The sequence below is a fragment of the Bombyx mori genome, chromosome 17 (genome assembly GCF_030269925.1).
Source record: "Bombyx mori chromosome 17, ASM3026992v2".
NCBI classification, from domain to species: domain Eukaryota; kingdom Metazoa; phylum Arthropoda; class Insecta; order Lepidoptera; family Bombycidae; genus Bombyx; species Bombyx mori.
Genome location: NC_085123.1, coordinates 502,183 through 520,236, shown reverse-complemented (window position 1 = coordinate 520,236; position 18,054 = coordinate 502,183). Strand labels below are relative to the sequence as shown.

The window sequence follows — 18,054 nt, the reverse complement described above, 5'->3', positions numbered from 1 at the left end:
TAAAATAAAGTTAATTGTGGAATGAAAGTCATTGAGGTGAAATGAAAATATCATGATGATAGGTAAGAATATAAGTAAGTAAAATAAGTAAGTCAATTCAAAACCATTTTTTTTATTCTACTTGTCACTGAACCATCTCATTGTGTTAAAGCAAACTACCTATATCAATGGTTTGAAGAAGAGCCAAGTTCAGAAAAAGCTTGCGTGTAAACTCAGCGAGCATTTTGCACGCTGTTATGGCTTTAAGCTCCTCCTCCTCCTCCTCGCGTCGTTTCCTCACTGCTGAGGGTCGTGACCATTATAATTCGACATGATTTTACTCCTTGTGATGTCCCGCCAGCGCCTCCGATCATTGGCCGCTTAAGCTCCAGTCCCCATTAATATCGGGAAGGCCCAGGAGTTCATCTAACCAGTTAGTTTTATTTTTTGGGATTCTATTGTTATTGTTGGAACGTTTGCCTACGTTTGCCGTTGGGGGCGCTGTTCCAACTGAATATACATTTGAGTTAACTTTTACGTTATCGAGAGCGTAAAAAAGCTCGCACTAAGCGCACTGACTCCGATAGCCTGGCGGGCGCTGTTTCTCGCCAAGCTACTGACGGCGTGGTAGACACCGTCGTTTTGATATACATACAACTTACTAAGCTTTCCAGATATTTTTTCTTAGTTAATTTGTCTCTTAGTTTCTTTGTATTTCATGATATTAGTAATTTAAATCGAATCTGAATCTTTAAAATTTTACTTCTTTCCCGAGGTGTAAAGGAAATATATTTAAAAATACTCTACAGTTATATTATTATATTATATTACATGACATATATATTATTATTATTATGGAGTTTTCTCTCGAGTTCTTGACTCGGTTTAGTTCCTAGCTCCCGCCCTGAAACCTTCAGGGAAGAGGAGGTTCGGACTCCCTTGAATTTATGAAAACTGTATTACCCAAAACTTTACTTATTATTGTGCATGTGTGTATGGCTGCTTGTTTTTGTATTATGTGTATGTTTATATTTGCTTCCAGTTTGTTTATGTATCTATGTATACTTTTTGCCACTACGCCTGTTGCGCCTATTACTATGGGTATGGTTTCTGTGTGTGTATTCCAGAGTCGTGTTAGTTCTACTTTTAAGGGGTGATATTTACTAAGTTTTTCCAGTTCTTTTGGTCCTATATTGTAGTCAGATGGTACAGTTACATCTATTAAGTAGGTTTTATTTTCTGTCTTGTCTATGTATATTATATCTGGTCTATTGTGCTTTATTGTAACGTCCGTCTGCACTGGTATCTCCCACATTAGCTTCGCGGAGCTGTTTTCTTTTATCTGAGGTTGAGTCAAATTCACCTTCCACCATAGCGAGTCTAATTCAAAATTGTGTTTTCTTCCTATTGCCCACCAAATATATTTTACTATGTTGTTATGTCTGTTCACATAGTAAGTGCCGGCCAGTTTTTCACATCCCGAGATTAACATATATATATTATATTATATATACAGTTATTATATTATATTATGTTAAATCTTGTAACGTATGTTTTTGAGCGTAATAATTATTAATAATAGTGATGTCGTTTTGAGGTCAATTATATACATAGTAAATCGCATTTTGGTCCTCACGATACAGGCTATGCCTAGTGTGAGGATCATTGGTTAATTTTATATTGTTGATACCATCTGCGTAATCTCTCAGTTTGTTAAATATGTAAATAGTATTCTAGGTCATGATTTAAGAGTTTATGTAGTAAATAAAGAAATTATTATTATTATTATTATAGTGATATTGTGTATGTACATGAGTAACAGTCAAAAGTCAACCTAAATTGGGTGGAATGCGTATCTGCCTTTCAAAGTTAATTATTTTTTTTAGTTGCGTTAACGTAGATACTTACTTTCTAAACATTATTTCCCGTTTAAATTTATTTTCACACAAGTCACCTTCACAGTACGAAGTCAGCGTAATTAATTTGATTTACTCGATAAAGGGCTATCAAATGCTTTTGGATAATCCTTCGTCGTCTGACATTCTTTTATCTAATTACAGAAACTGATACACCTTTAGGTATAATCTATACTTCTATACTAATATTATAAAGCTGAAGAGTTTGTTTGTTTGTTTGTTTGTTTGTTTATTTGTTTGAACGCGCTAATCTCAGGAACTACTGACCGATTTAAAAAAATCTTTCAGTGTTAGATAGCGCATTTATTGAGGAAGGCTATAGGCTATATAACTTCACGCTAATATAAGAGCACCAATAAAGACTGTTTAAAAAATCGGGATTTTTTTCTGTTTTGAGAGCTTCAGCTGCGTGCGCGTGCGTGCATGCGAAACGGTTAGTTTCGCTAAAATAATGTATGACAGTATTGTTCCCCTTTAAAAAATCTAAGAAAAGTCCGCCACAGCATATGTCTATATGTTAAGGTTGGCTCACTATAACGTTTTTTATGCTAACCAAATTTGTTCTAAAATAAAGCATAATTTGTGATGGGTTTTTTAATAAAGATGATATAAATCCCTATCCAAATAAATACATTATTCTTTACAAGTATTTAATTTTAAAGAAATTTACCCACAGTTGATTTTAATGAGTATCTCGCTATGAGTATTTTAATGAGTAGGTATGAGAAGATATCGCAGTTTTAAAATTAAATCGCAGCAAAATAATGATCAAGCGGTACAAGGCGCCGGCCGGCCGGTGTGCGGCGGCGTAGAGAAGAATCTACCAAATCACTTCAATTGCTTTGGCTTTGAAAATTATAGATTTTGTGGATTTCTCCAGGATCCCATCATCAGATCTTGGTGAGTACAGGACGATATGAGAAGTTTATCTACCCTTTCGAACAAAACATAGAAAAGATAATTATCAGAACCGGTTCAAGCATTCTCGAGAAATCGGTGAACATACATAGATAAAAAATGGTGGTCGAATTGATAGCCTCCTCTTCTGAGGTCGGTTAAAAAGCGTGATTTTGGTACCTTAAATAGTTCCTTAACATTCTATTATTCAAAAATATTTTCACTTTCTACGTAAATGAAGTGGGGGTAAAATTTTCCGTTATGCCAAAGTAACTATTCCACGCGGACGAAGTCGCGGGCAAAAGCTAGTTAGAGATAAGAAGGTAACGGTCAAGTACATGTTTTATTTTTAAATTACATTATTTCGAACGTCTTTTAATTTCTTTTGTTTTTGGATTTAGATTCAGCGCACACGCGGTCAAAGGCTCCTGAACACGATCTGAGGAACTTAGATCAATTTGTGGCAAATAAGGGCTCCTAATCCTGCAATTCCTTCCTCCTACTCTTTCATATGCACCGAACTATATTTGTAATGGTAATAACTACTGGCATACTGACCTGCATGTTTCCTTTTTTTATTGCCCTTCTAGGTGATTAGCGTCGCTCATAGAATTCAGCACTGCTAGGGGCAGAGCCAAGCCGCTGCCTACCGTTGAGTACTCTCCACAAGCCTCGTTTGAAGAAGGACATGTCACAGCGCTCGAGAAACACCGTGGAGGGAAGCTCATTCCAAAGCCAGAAGGTACGTGGCAGAAAAGATCTCTGGAAATGCACTGTTGATGAATGCAGTGACTCCAGGTAGTATCGATGAACTCTACTCCGGTGAGGGGCGGTGCCATATAATTCTTCACTTCACAACTTTTTTATTATATGGAGCGTTTAAAAGTAACACAAATTGTCTTTATTCAATAAATTGGTTGATTATACGTTATACAGTAGCGTCAGAGATAGGAATGCTATCTCCAAGCATGAATAACATTATCGATCAGTTTGTTTCGTTGGCTGTAATCTGTAATTACATAATTGATGGATTAATAATGTTGTATTTAGTATCTATTGGATAATTAAGGCGAGATGTTGTGCATTTAAAATTAAATTTATATTAAGGTAACGTATTTTTATGGTTTCGTTTTTTTAAGATTGTCTGTCTTAGTTGGATAGATTCGTGTATTTCATTCGGGAGAAAATTCAATCAATTATACGGATGAATATGATCTAAGACCCGAAATAACTTCAAGATAATACCGAATAGGTAGCTTGTTAGTGTGTGAATAGTTATAGTTCACGATTAGCTTAGCTATTTCTAGATATTTACATGTTATGTTTAAGTGCCGTATTAATATATATTAGCCGAAAGTTTTGGCGCCCGAGTTAGATTCCCGGTAGGAGTTAGTTAGTGTCTGTTTGAAATTTGGCTTTTGGAATATACTTTTACAATTTATATAAGAGGTAAAGAGGTCATGAAGACACATGACTCGTTTTTATCATCCAAGCACCAAAACATACTCGTCTTGCATCACACCATCAACACGCAAAAAACAACAACATATACACACGTTGTCACAAAAAGTTCCGTCCTAGTAAGTAGCCACTACAATTTGCATGTCAATATATTTTTTAAATTGATTCTCATCTCACACTTATCTTAATCATAATTGTAACATTTGATGTTCTGGATAGGAATATGTAATATTCTGGAAACGATACGATAAACTGCCGCGCTGAATGTCTGAATTTGTTTGTTATCTTTTGGTAATTAAATATTTTTTATCATTTATCTTCTTATCTAATTTTACTTAAAAAAAAGCATTATACGTCTATATATTTCCACTGGATTGCTCAAATTTAATTCTGTTTAGAGGAAAAATCGGTCTCCACTAGCGAGTAAAGTTTTTTCACCAGTTTTTAGCTTAGAGTTGCGACCTTACGCGCGTCGTAATGAACTATGTATGTTCGTTTAAGTAATTCCAAACACAACAGTGCAGCAATAACCATACTTTATAGGAGTTACGAAACTAATTCAACACAGCGACATATTGGCAAAGTTATATATTACAAATTGTTCGTTACACGTGTCATGGGTAAACAGGGAAACTTGAATAATGAGCGCAGATTTTTCCTTCCGTGGTCTGACGGCGAGATGCCGATTTTCTTGTATCGTATGATACGACTTTATCCATGTTTGAATTCTCTGGTAAATATCATTCATTCTATTAGATTTTTACCTACGAAATTGTCGTTTAGCATATTAATATAGAAAAGTTTTTTTAATATTTTCAAATTATATTAATCAAAAAATGCATTCAATGGCAATTTTAATGCACTTCTTGAAGTCAGGAGCCAAAAAAATACAAGAGCCAAAAAACTCTTCAAGGGTATTTTATAATTTAGGAAAAATATGGAATGGCGAAACCGTAGCGGGACCGACACGCGCATGTATAGTTACGTCGTTTCCCTCCGAGAAGTAGTTGACAGATGTCAAGTGGCGAAGGGACCTTCAAATCGCGACCAGTATTGCCGTGGTAAAAACTCAAAAACCCACAGATGGGTTTCGAACAGTGAAGGTCCAGCGATTTCCTCCTGAAAAAAAAAGAGGGTATCACGGAGTATCAGCGGCATCGCCTAGGCTTGACTTGCCGCCGACCAAAATAGCCGACTTCTCATAATATAAATATTGTCATTTCCAGTAATTATGAAGTGTTTGAAGAACGGTTGCAGTGCTTACACCCAGGGTCCCGCAGGAGTGGCTTTTACAAATCTCATCACACACTTCCTAACCACACAATGTTTGATCACCGAGAACTGGCCTGAAGACAGATCTTACAGCTTAACAAGTAAGTCCATATCATTTCCGGAACGTCTCGTTTGGCATAGCTGCGTGGTAATGCCACGATTCTAGCACATATTTATAAAAAAAAAACAATATTGTTTCCGGGATCCTTGTGCATTCTTATTATTTACTTCAATACAAACAAAGCAATAGATGGGAAAGCGCGATCAATCCGTGTTGGCAACACTAGATTGCACTCTATACTCTTATTGACTATGTTAATAAATTGTACTGATATTTCAAGATGGAGATATGTTCGATTTCATCATCGTTGGATCTGGTACTGCTGGTTCTCTACTGGCTAGCCGACTGACTGAAATTGAAGAGTGGAAGGTGCTGCTGATAGAAGCCGGTGGGGATCCTCCCTTAGAGAGTATTGTGAGTGGACTGAATTGTTTTATTTGTTGGGGCTTATTATTAAAAAACAGTTTTGATTGCGTAATCATTTTATATAGATATATTATTAATCTAGTCTGTGTTTTCGCCCGTTTATTCTACATTTTATTGGAAGGATATTGGTGGCATGAAGGAAAGTAATTTGAAACAGTATTATGTGAGTCACTTCTTGCTATACACTCGAGTTGAATTTACATTAACATTCATAATTAGGGACGACACTACAACGTATCACAGATCCGAATAAAAACTCACTGTGGATTTGTGTGCAGGGTGAGATTTGATTGTCCAAGCTTTTTGTGGTTTTGTTTAAAGTTAAACCACTAGATCTTCCAGATCCAGATATTCTTTTAAGGCCCAAAGTATGCATCTATAGCTTTTCAAGTATCGGGGGAAACTTTAAAAAATATTTGTTAAATAAGATAAGATTTTAAACATAACCACAACAGTATAGTTGTTTATTATATACATATTTCTGCTCGTGCCTGTGTGTAACTGTTGAGTGCATTGTAAGCTACGTACATAAAATAATGTGTAATTTCCGACACTGGGAACTGGTGCGTTTCTACCTGCCTAGTCTCACATCCGTGTCCTCTCGCGAGCATATACCACGTGGCTCGCCCATTAGTACAACTAAGATTGTTTATTTAATGGTGATGTTTCAGATTCCAAATTACTCTGGGGCAACACACCGAAGTTCTAGCGCGTTTCAGTATTACACTGAAATAGATGAGACCACTAATAAAGGAAGTCGCAACGAAAGGTCTTACTGGCCTCGCGGAAGAGTTCTCGGAGGAACAGGATCCATCAACGGCCTCCTCCATATGCGTGGCAGTCCGGAAGACTATAAGCCTTGGGCAGTAAACGAAGGTTGGGATTGGGAAACAATAAAAAAATATTTCATGAAGAGCGAGCGAATGATCGACCCTTTCATTCTCAACAATCCCGAACTAGCGAGAAGCCATGGCCTTGATGGTGAATTTGTGGTTGATCAATTAAACTTTACTCATTCTGAAATAGTTGATAAATTGACACAGGCTTATCAAGAGCTAGGCTTGAAATTTATAGATGATTTAAATGGAGATTCTCAAATGGGGGTGGGAAAGATTCGCGGCGGGAATCATAAAGGTAAAAGAGTTAGTACAGCATCAGCCTTCTTGAGTCCAATAAGAGAAAGAAAGAATTTGTACGTTTTGAAAAAAGCTTTTGCCAGGCATATAGATATAGAGCAGCCATCCAAAATAGCTAAAGGTGTAACAGTTTCTTTGAGTTATGGTAATGTAGAGACGTATTTTGCTAAAAAAGAAGTTATAGTAAGCGCAGGAGCAGTCAATACGCCAGCATTACTAATGATATCCGGTATAGGACCCCAAGAGCATTTTAAAGAACTGAAGTTTCTTAAACATTTAGTCAATCTACCTGTCGGAAGAAATTTACAAGATCATGTAAGGATACCTATACCAGTTACGCTTAATACTGGAGCCAAAGCAAAAACGGAGGAATATTGGCTTAAAGCTACAGCGGAGTACATTCTGCATCAAACAGGGCCTCTTGCTACTAATTACGATCAACCAAACATCAACGCCTTTCTTTCGGTACCTCATGGTAAAACTCAACCTGACGTGCAAATAGATCATAATTATTTCGTCCCAAACACATCCTATGTATTTACAATGTGTACAGAGATAATGTCATTTAAAGATGAAATTTGTCAGCAATTTAGTGATTTTAATACAGAAAAAGAAATGATAATATTTTTCGTGTCGCTTTGTAGGCCGCACTCGAGAGGTAAAATTGAGTTAAGAGGAATCAATGCAATGGAACATCCTAAAATATATTCAAAGTATTTTAGTGATGCACGTGATATGAAAACCTTTATTGGGGGGATAAAGAAAGTAACCGAGATAGTAAAAACACCAACGTTCCGTGATATGGACGCTAAATTAATGAGAATTAATTGGAGGGATTGTGATGGGTTTGAGTTTGAGAGTGACGAGTATTGGGAGTGCATGGCTAGAACTGTTACTTATAATGTTTATCATCCCGTCGGAACTGCTAAAATGGGGAAACCTAATGACCCAGAGGCAGTAGTTGACAATAAACTGAAGGTTTACAGTGTGAGAAATTTAAGAGTGGTAGACGCTAGCGTAATGCCTACAATACCCAGTGTCAATACAAATGCAGCTGTTATGATGATTGCTGAAAGAGCCGCTGATTTGATTAAAGAAGAATACGCAACTACAGTTAATACCATTAAAAAGGACGAATTGTAAATTTTACTTTTCTTTAAAAAATTACACTGGCAGCCACCATTTTCTTATAGCTTACTAGCCGTGATCACTCCTGAATATAATTAAATATTGACATTAGATAGACAAATAAGTAAAATTTTGACATTAAATTCTTATCTTATCTTTCAGCCGACACACGTTGAGTCCTGGACATAGGTCTCTCCCAAGCCTCGTCACAGTTGTATTTTAAAGCTACGACACATTAGACCACTAAAACAAAATTAGTGTCCTCTCATAAAATGTAATAAAACTCTTCATATGCAAATGACGTGCCAATTTGATTAAATGTCAACATCTTGACATAAAATGATCTTTATAAGGAAATGTTTAAATATCTAATCATAATTCATATTTCCTTAATTGAGTTTACAGTGAAACATAATTTGGCATCTGTTTATATTATAAAAGAAGGTATATACCCAATCGATGTAAATTCAGTGGCTATTCAATTTTATGTTGTGCTTCGGAACAAAGACGCATTACATCCCACCGTAATAAATTATTACCCAAAAAAGTGTTGTCTAAACGACGATGGATTCGAAGATTGTAATTTAGCTGTATTCGGTGGTCAAAGTTATTTAAAACCAAAAGAAAATAAAACATTATTTTTTGTTTATCCTACGCTCTTTCCTTACAATCAAATTGGCCATTGCCATTTTATTTTGGAGTCTAATTATTATGGAATAAAAAAGCGGTCTTCTATCGAATGGATTAGAGAATTCGACACACGTTTCATAAGAAAAAATAGTCTGTTTAAAAATCTCGGAAGACATAAAAATTGTGTTAGCTTGGATTTAGATCCACTGGAAAATTGCGATCCAGTAAATTGTGATCAAAAATACAACGGAGAAAGATCATATTTTGATGCGAAAATCAATAGATGCATTAAGATTCCTATATGTGTTATGGACCCCACAAAAGATTTACCAGATGTGGTTTACGATCCTACAAGCAATACCTGCAAAGATCTGGGTGATTCTTTCAATGTCGCTGATGCCTATGCCATTAGTTCGCAATATGGTGTAGTTGTTGAACCCACTGTTACTGAGAAATATAAAGTTCCAGTCAAATCTAACTGTACGACCATTTCACAAAATTTGCAATTATTAAGAGATTTAATGTATGGAAAGTTATATTCTACCGATGATCTAACAACAACGGACTACACGGCAGTGTGTAAGTCTGCAATTATTACAATTTTAACTTGCATTGTAAGTCTTTGCATCTTTCTATTGTTCCTTGTGTTTTGTATGAACGGAGTCATGTGGTTATCCAAGAAAATATCTAGTGGTGATCTGAAAAAGTATTTTGAAGATTTGAGGTCAAAACTAAAAAAACCCAAGTTTCCAGATTGCATGACTAAAGTGTCAAAGGTAAACAAAGAAGTTACGAATAAGCTATTAAAAGATGTGATTGTCTCAGATCTGCCTATTGAATTAAGAGAGAGTGCTGTGGACATTTGTGAGAGAATAGGCAAAGAAGTTAAAAGGAAGAAGAGGTATAGGATGGTTGATATAGGAAGTCAAATAAGCTTGATGGAAGCCCAGGCTGAAAGTTCATCTAGTTCATATGATAATGAATAAATTTCTCCACAAATTGTTGAAGCTTTTCAATATTTTTTAAATAATTGTCATTTTGAATTACAAATTTGTGTTGATGAAGTACGAAGTTTACTAATTTAAGGAAATTGAGGCATATAGACGTAGAACGTACTATGTTTATTAATAAATGTGTTATAAAGATAATATATAAAAATAACATAGAAAATCGTAAATAACAATGCAAAACTAAAATATCTAAAATAAGTGTAAATTTTTACAAAAAAGTAATTAAATACATTTAAAAAATTGATTTCTTTTTTCCAGTCCCAAAAATGGATGCAGCGAGTCCTGTTGGCAGAGAAAATGATCCATTATATTTTAAAGATACCGTAGCTTATAGGAATTTATATTATTCAGAGACAGTATTCAGTACCCAGACCTTGTCCAGATACAGCTACTCTAGCAATCCTCTATCACTCGTCCATAGTACAGTCAGTGATTTATTTTAACTTAATTGTTGTCATGTCGTCATTAGTCTTCGGATGTCTAATGCTGAACATGGTCTTCCCTCGAGATTTACCATAATATCCGGGTCGACGCTGCCGCAGTCAGGTCATCGTAAGTTACTTGTCCAACGTCAAAGTGAATTCAACTACCGTTTCCAACGCCGCCAAAGTCTCGACAAGAATCAAGGAAAAGGACACGCTGAAAGTCTTTTAACACGTATTTATCAGCTTGATCTGTATACTAGCATATCTCTATCAACGTACTTCATGATGTCTGATTAAATTAGAAAAGTTATACAGTTATCAAGGTTCGATGACAATCCAATGAATTTATTAGTTTAGCTTAAGTTCAGCATATTATGATTATCAGGAATCACAAAAATCTAATGTTTGATGACCGAACGTTTGATTTTTACCAGTTTAAAAATAAAACAAAAGAAATTATTAAATAAAATGGTCTGGAGAAAGTATACGACCACATCCCATCATGCCACCTGTTGGCTGTGGCTATAGCTGAAAGTCTTAAGCTACCTATTTTAATACTCAGCTCTTCCTAGTATCTTGGTGGTGGCGTTTATTGCAAGCCCGTATGCGGGATACTTTTTTTTTTTTTATTTTTTTTATGATTGAAAGTTTACTGGTGGCCCGAAGGCCTTTCCAGTTTCACCAGGACAGGTGGGCGAGCAAAGGCTCAGCCAAGAGGGGTGGGATTTGCTAACAACTGCCCGAGCGCCTCCGAAGGAGACCTAACAACTCAAGAGCAATTGTTTCGCGAATGAATCTACTACCGGATCGGAATCGCGACCCGCTGAGAAGATCCGGCGAGAAACTCAGCGGGCTGATGCATGGGTTAGGTTGCACGTCGACCTCTTTGTCGAGTTCGACGAGTACGGTTACCGGGGTCCCTAAGCCTTCCCCTAGTATTAGAGCTGAAGGCATCTAATGCAAAGGTTATTGGATCTGATGGATCCGTAAGGACGTGTCTAGGGCGTCGACGGTGACTGGCTCCTGCATGATCAGGATTCGGGGAGTAGTCAGCGGCGGCAACGATAAGGCGATTATCATGACGCATAGCCTTATCGAAGTATCGTTCCGACGCTGACTTCATGTATTTCCGAATTGATTCGAGGCCCAGGTCGTCGTGTAGGTCAACGTTCCTCACGAACCACGGAGCCCCGACAGCTAACCTGCAAAAGCGGGATTGTAGGGATTGGAGGGTGTCTATGTGTGTGCGGGCCGCGTGAGCGAACACCACACTCGCGTAAGTCATGACGGGCCTTATGCAAGTTTTGTAAAGTGTCACCTTGTTCCGAAGGGACATTTTACTCCGCTTACAGATCATGGGGTAGAGTCTACCGAGAATAAACGCGGCACGGTCACGGACTGATTTTATATGCGGGCGGAATGTCATCGATGCATCCAGGGTAACGCCCAGGTACTTAACCTTCCTGGCCCAGGGTATGGGTTGTCTAAAGAGAGTAATCGGGGGTGTGAGATTCCTCCTCCTAATCCGGGAGGAAATCCGTGTGGAGCTTCCCCTCTGAAATAGCACCGCAGTACTTTTCGCTGGGTTGATGTCTATGCGCCATTTTCGGAACCACTGTCCTAGGGCTAGGGCTGCGCTCTGAAGCTTCTTCGCGATTAGGGACTTATTTCTACTAGAATAGTAAACAGTCGTGTCGTCGGCGAATAAAGCTAAATGGGTCGGCGGCGACCGGGGAATATCGTTGACGAATAAGCTAAATAGGAGGGGTGAGAGGACAGAGCCTTGCGGGACTCCAGCTGTGAGAGGTCGTGGGGAGGAGCGGGTTCCCTCGACTCGATATCGAAAAGAGCGGTTCGACAAGAAGTCCCGTATGATGAGCACGAGACTGTCCGGCACGCCCATGTTGAATAGTTTGAAAATCAAACCATTGTGCCAGACTTTGTCGAACGCTTTTGCGACGTCGAAGAAGAGAGCTCCCGTGTATAACGGTTTTGGTCGATTAAGCCCCACAAGAATGTGCTCCGTGAGGCGGTGCACCTGTTGAACGCATGAGTGATTTGTACGGAATCCGAATTGTTCATCGATAAGAATGCCCTTGGATGAGACGAAGTCTCTGAGGCGTTTGTAGAGCAGACGCTCATACAGTTTGCCTAGAGACATGAGGAGGCTAATCGGGCGGTAGCTCGTCGGATGATTTTTTGGTTTACCGGGTTTATGTATGCCGATAACGTCCGCTTCTTTCCACACTGCGGGAAAGATACAGTTCGCCATAGCGGCATTGAAAATAGATGCCAACATCACGATGAGTTGGACGGGTAGAAGTTTAATAACGCGGTTGGATATACCGTCGGAACCGGGAGCCTTGCGAGGACGTAGGTCTTTGATCAAGTCTTTAACTTCCATCGGGGTGACGGGTGGTAACGCATCAGAGGGTGGCAAGGAGGCTCTGCGTTCTACCTCACTGTCTACTAATTCTACATGAACAGGGTCCACGGATTGAGTGCTGGGCGTGCACTGGGTTTGCAATGTATCGGCCAGCAGCTCTGCTTTTTCGTCATCATCGAACGCCGCGAGTCGGCCTGAGGGGCCTACGAGGGGGGGCATAGTTACTACCGTATCCGATTTGAGAGTACGAGCTAAGCGGTAGTAAGACCTTTGAGAGGGCGCGAGTCCTTCTAAGAAATCAGACCATCTGGCATCTCGGACTTCGGTGATGCGAGACTTTACGTCGCGTTGTAGGGCACGCATTCGAATACGATTTTCCGCGGTAGGATACCTATCGTACGCACGGATCGAGGCGTTCTTAGCTCTAAGGAGTTCCCTAATATCGTCGGGCAATTTGAAGCGGTGAAGGAAGTCCTCCGCTACAACTTGCTTCGATGACCTATCTAATGTCGAGGTGATGTGTGACGTTACGATGTCTATGGCTTCAGCGGTATCCTGAGGAGACGGGATAGAGTCCGGACTAAACGGAAGCGATGGTGGATCAGATTCAGCCAGGCTGATGCCCAGCGTGTGCCAATCCACCACAGTCCTCGTGACGGGAACGGAATCGGGAGCGCGACCGAGCTTCATAACGACGGGACGGTGGTCTGAATCTAACTCTGAAACTACTTCGATCGAGTGTAAGCGCAGAGTTACGTTTTTTAATAACGCTATGTCGAGTATATCCGGGCGATGCGCGATATTTAGCGGGTAGTGAGTCGGGGTTAGCGGAGCGACGATATCGAAGGCGAGATCATCGACTAACGCGTCAAGCCGCCTGCCATTCGGGGTTGTGGTGTGTGAGTTCCACCTGATGTGTTTACAATTTAGGTCGCCCGCCAGAATGACAGAGCTCCCCATACCGAGCAGCGCCTCGATATCACTGCTTAGAACGATCTTATCCGGTGGAAGATAAACGGACGCGATAACGATCGGCGCGTGTCCCGTCAGTGAGATTCGGCACACTGATGCTTCGATATTAGCGAGCGCGGGAGGATCGAGCGGGACGCAATGCAGGGCTCTTCTATAGTAAATGACGGTACCACCACCACGGGCAGAGAGCCTGTCGTTCCTGACCATGTTATAGTTCGCGATTTTAGGGTCACGGCGCGCGGGCTTAAGTAGGGTCTCCTGCACTAAAAAGATATCAATTTGGTGGTCACGCAAAAAGTCAGAAACCTGATCACGTTGATTTGCGAGACCGTAAGCGTTAAAAAATCCTATCGTTACGGATAGGGGCTTTATTCTACTTATATACGCCATTGATTACCGGCGGAGTGAGGGGAGGACGTACGTATTTAATGACGCGTATACGTCGGCGTATTCCTGCACAACGGCGATAAAGTGTTGTGCAGTGGAGGCAGCGCGAATGGCGTCGCCCAAAGCGTTAACGCGCTCAAAGTTGATCGACTGAAAGAAGTCGATCGCTAAAGCGAGATTGTCGGACGCGGTCGGAGGGCAAGTCGCGGGAGAGGGACGAGTCGCGGGGGCGGGACGAATCGCGGAGGAGGGAGTTGTAGCCGTGTTCGTGTACGGCAGCGGTTTTGCCCAGGCCGAGACACTGGGCACCGCCGCCGGAACGAACGCTGGCTTAGCCTGCGACGCAGAGGGTGCCGAGGCTTTGATGTCTGGGCCGGAAGCTCGGAGGCGGTTTTGGCGGGCGACGCGGCGATTTATTTTAGGGGCTCGGGGGCAACCACGGTAATTCGCGGGGTGACCCTGTGTTCGACACAGGACGCAGCTAGGCGGTTCCGTCGCGGTTTTTTGGTCGCGAGCGCAGAGGGCCGTGGCGTGATCGCCCAAACACTTAACACATCGGGGGCGCGCGTGACAGTTACGGGAAGAGTGCCCGTACAATTGACAGTTATGGCACTGGCTAGGAGTGCCTTTTTTATGGGGGGCTTCGACAGCGATACCAGAGAGCCTACAGACGGTCTGTGTGTTAAAGATTTTCTTACCCTCGGGGGTAGGCTGGAGAGCGACTAGAACCATATTATATGGCTCCCTACCGCGACCGGTGTGCATACGGTGCACAGAATTCACTGGTAGGCCTTGTTCTAACAGGTCGGCTTTTACGAGCTCTACATCTAACTCTTTAGGGATTCCGCGTATTACAACGCGGAGTTCGCGCTCCTCCTGGAGCGTATACGTATGGAAACTTATACGCTCCTTACGGAGGTAAGAAGAGAGGGCCCTATGGTCGTCGGGTGTTTGAACCTTAATTTGAATGCCGTTCGCGAGGTTACGGGCATTCGTGAAATTTATATTTTTGGCCTTAAGGGCCAGGCAAACTCGATCCCAAGCTGCCTTCTCCTGAAGGATAACCGGGGGAGGGGTCTGGGTTTTATTTTGTGCCACCGGACGCGGCGACGGAGTGGCACGGGCTGGGGGCGCAACGGGAGTCTGAGGGCGGGGGCGCGACGCGTTCACGGCTTTGCTAATTTTAGCGGCCGCGGGAGCTCGAGACTCCGCGGCACGCTTCTTACCCTTCTGTACCAGGGTGAATCCATCCGTCGATGAGGCGGGGGCGAGGTCGACCTCCATGTCCGAGTCAGAGTCGGAGCACGAGGAGGCGGGTGCAGGCGACCTACGAGCAAGTGTAGGTGTTTTAGAGGGCGCGACGGAGGCCGCGGATGATCGCTCAGCTGAAACGATGGTCACGGCGGACGACGCAGCAGTTTTTCTCGCCAGTATAGGCGACACGGGAGCGGCAGGCACGACAGAGGCTGCGGTGCTCAATGCAGAAGCTCTGCACGCAGGTACAGGCGACGCAGGAGCAGCGAGCGCGGCGGAGTCCTCGAGAGGGCTCGCAGTGTGATTGGCCTTGAAGGCCAAAAACTCCGAGGCGAGCTGTGGGTGGCGAAGTCGGAGGAATTCCGCGAATACAGCGTCCATGATCGCTGAGTACCCAGGTGGGGCGGCCCCGGGTCTTGAAAACACTCGCCTTGCGGCGAGGCCCCAACTTCTCGGACCTGAGCGGTTCTATTGAACACAGGTGGCAATGCAGCGCGATTACTACAGGACAAAGAAAAAGCACAACAAAACAGAAATTACTAAAAGAAACAAAACAAATAAATACTTGCAGGAAACCACTTTGTCGGCAGATGTACCACGAACACAGAAACAACAAAAGGAAACAAAACAAATAAAAACTTCCAGAAAGAGCACTTAGTCGGCAGATGTACCACAAACACAGGCCGCGCGAACAATGGCCGGGCTAACAAAAGCCGGGCGAACAAAGACCGGGCGATCGAGTGGACGATGAGCACGTCCGCACGTGACGGGTGCCTCTATCGGAATGTGCGGGATACTACCATCACCATATCTGTGATGGAAGTTTCCTAAAGAAACTCTTGAATGGTTTTTAGTAAGCTCAAACATTGTTAGCGTTCGTCAGTGATCTTTACCACTCATCATAAATAGCCATAGCGAAGGACAGGGTACAACCAAGTTGCTGTTTACCGGAAATCATATCGTGTATTTATCGCCAGCCCTGTTTTAACCCTATCGAAGTTGATGTTTATTTAATTTAGGATCAGTCACGTTTAGAACTCGCAGCCGCAATCAGTCATACCTTTCTTGTTGAGTGTTTTAATGGCATTGATTGCCGGGAAATTGTTTGCTTCATTGATTTCAAATGTGGGCGCTTGACTGCTCTCTGCCTCTGATTGGTTCTCCTCTTGAAGCGACTCCATTATATTCACCTGAGAACGGTAATAATATACATACGTGAAAAGAGACCCGAAAAGATTCCCTTAGTATTTTGATTAAATGTAATATTTCGCCACGCCCCAAATGCTGCTAAATTACATGTCCCTTAGAAACGAGGTTTGAAGGAAATAGTTAAGCTAATCAGCAGATTTAGCAAAAAATCTCTGCCTGCGACAATAAAACATAGAGATAAATGTTTTACTATAGTGAAATAAACAAATAATGGTAATCAAGCTTTTCTCGTTCTTTGCCCAATCTTCACAATAGCAGAACTATTTGGGTGCAGTTTTCAGGGATGTATCGAAATAAAATTGGTCAACGTCTAGTATGTTAATATTATACCGGGTTTGCCATGAATCCTTCTAGTTGCTTTTCGTTTATGATCATCTCCCAAAAGTCTTGACACCTCATGGCTGTCTCCTCATTATCTCCAGGTGCTGGGGCAAAGTCGATGGTGTAGTGACCTTCATTGAGAGGCTCACCGGAAGATCGTCCAGGATCGATTAGTGCTGGATGACCATGTTGTTTCGTTCTGTGATTTTCCATACCCGCAACATCGTATTTAAGCTGTGGAATTATCATGTGGAATTATGAATTATCATTGTTGCTAGTCAACAAGTTTATTTATGTGTGGGAGTTCACGGTTAACTTTGAAACTTGGCTGAACGAAGGTCATGTTATAGCGCAAATTTTGTGGAGATAAGTTAATTGGATAGTTTTTTGATATGAAATAACCTTTAGAACGTAATGCGGACGTGCCTCGCGGTTCCAGGTGGTTCGCTTGCAGTCGCTTTTGGTGGCGATATGCCGAGCTCACGGCCCACTTGGTGTTAAGTGGTTACCGGAGCCCACAGACATCTACAACGTAAATGCCACCACCTACCTAGAGATATAAGTTCTAAGGTCTAAGTATAGTTAGAACGGCTGCCCCACCCTTCAAACCGAAATGTGTTATTGCTTCACGGCAGAAATAGGCAGGGTGGTGGTACCTACCCGCCCGGACTCACAAGAGGCCCTACAACCAGTGATTATGCAAATTATAATTTTGCGGGTTTGATTTTTTATTACACGATGTTATTCCTTCACCGTGTGAAAGTAAATCGTGAACATTTGTTAAGTGCATATTTCATTAGAAAAATTGGTACTTGCCAGCGCAATGTTGCACCGGCCCTCTTATCCTTACGGCCACGATGACTCAGACACTGCTGAAAAAACCGATGTGATGGACGGAGAAGTTTTACTCATCTAGACAGAAATATTACCTGTTTTATTGCTCCATCCTTAATATCAGAGGAAGTAGCTTCGGAGAGTGGCATTCCAACACCCTGGCAGCAAAGAAAAGCTAATGGAAACGTAAGGTAATCTGAAACGGTTTGAACCTTTCGCCACAGTCTAACGAAGCGAGACGTAATTCGGTGGAACTTGTAACAGCTTACAGTGATCATGTAGCATTCTTAAACAGACTGTGGCTCAGTAGGCTGATGGTAATGAGCCTTAGAAAATACAATATTTAAATG

General features: G+C 41.4%; 3 protein-coding genes across 4 annotated transcripts; 2 read left to right on the top strand and 1 right to left on the bottom strand.

The window, feature by feature from the left end:
• The first annotated feature begins 1,297 nt into the window (after positions 1-1,297).
• LOC101739686 (ecdysone oxidase) lies at positions 1,298-9,908 on the top strand. Of its 2 annotated transcripts, XM_038016802.2 has the most exons (6): positions 1,298-1,432; positions 2,653-2,795; positions 3,383-3,534; positions 5,480-5,626; positions 5,867-6,000; positions 6,684-9,908. In XM_038016802.2, exons 4-6 carry the CDS (start codon positions 5,485-5,487, stop codon positions 8,289-8,291), a joined length of 1,884 nt encoding a protein of 627 aa, XP_037872730.1. In that variant the 5' UTR covers positions 1,298-1,432; positions 2,653-2,795; positions 3,383-3,534; positions 5,480-5,484; the 3' UTR covers positions 8,292-9,908. The 2 variants fall into 2 exon arrangements, with proteins under 2 accessions (XP_037872730.1, XP_021204335.2); XM_021348660.3 differs by lacking the exons at positions 1,298-1,432; positions 2,653-2,795; positions 3,383-3,534 and adding an exon at positions 3,708-3,899.
• On the top strand, positions 8,633-9,908 carry LOC134200402 (uncharacterized). Its single transcript, XM_062673233.1, has one exon. The coding sequence runs from the start codon at positions 8,633-8,635 to the stop codon at positions 9,890-9,892; it is 1,260 nt and encodes a 419-aa protein (XP_062529217.1). The 3' UTR covers positions 9,893-9,908.
• A 98-nt stretch (positions 9,909-10,006) lies between these two features.
• LOC101740060 (uncharacterized) lies at positions 10,007-17,982 on the bottom strand. Its single transcript, XM_004927152.4, has 4 exons — positions 17,800-17,982; positions 16,880-17,104; positions 16,401-16,530; positions 10,007-10,198 (listed from the first exon to the last, which is right to left on the bottom strand). Exons 1-4 carry the CDS (start codon positions 17,980-17,982, stop codon positions 10,149-10,151), a joined length of 588 nt encoding a protein of 195 aa, XP_004927209.1. The 3' UTR covers positions 10,007-10,148.
• Between the last annotated feature and the right edge of the window lie 72 nt (positions 17,983-18,054).

Excerpts from the sequence above, each read along its gene's own strand:
- LOC134200402 (XM_062673233.1), top strand. The coding sequence starts at position 8,633 with ATGTTTAAATATCTAATCATAATTCATATTTCCTTAATTGAGTTTACA.
- LOC101739686 (XM_038016802.2), top strand. The coding sequence starts at position 5,485 with ATGAAGTGTTTGAAGAACGGTTGCAGTGCTTACACCCAGGGTCCCGCA. Across the intron at positions 5,627-5,866 it reads CAGATCTTACAGCTTAACAA|ATGGAGATATGTTCGATTTC; the intron begins GTAAGTCCATAT and ends TGATATTTCAAG. Across the intron at positions 6,001-6,683 it reads ATCCTCCCTTAGAGAGTATT|ATTCCAAATTACTCTGGGGC; the intron begins GTGAGTGGACTG and ends GTGATGTTTCAG.
- LOC101740060 (XM_004927152.4), bottom strand. The coding sequence starts at position 17,982 with ATGATCACTGTAAGCTGTTACAAGTTCCACCGAATTACGTCTCGCTTC. Across the intron at positions 17,105-17,799 it reads AGGATGGAGCAATAAAACAG|CTTAAATACGATGTTGCGGG; the intron begins GTAATATTTCTG and ends ATAATTCCACAG. Across the intron at positions 10,199-16,400 it reads TAAAACACTCAACAAGAAAG|GACTCGCTGCATCCATTTTT; the intron begins GTATGACTGATT and ends CTCTGCCAACAG.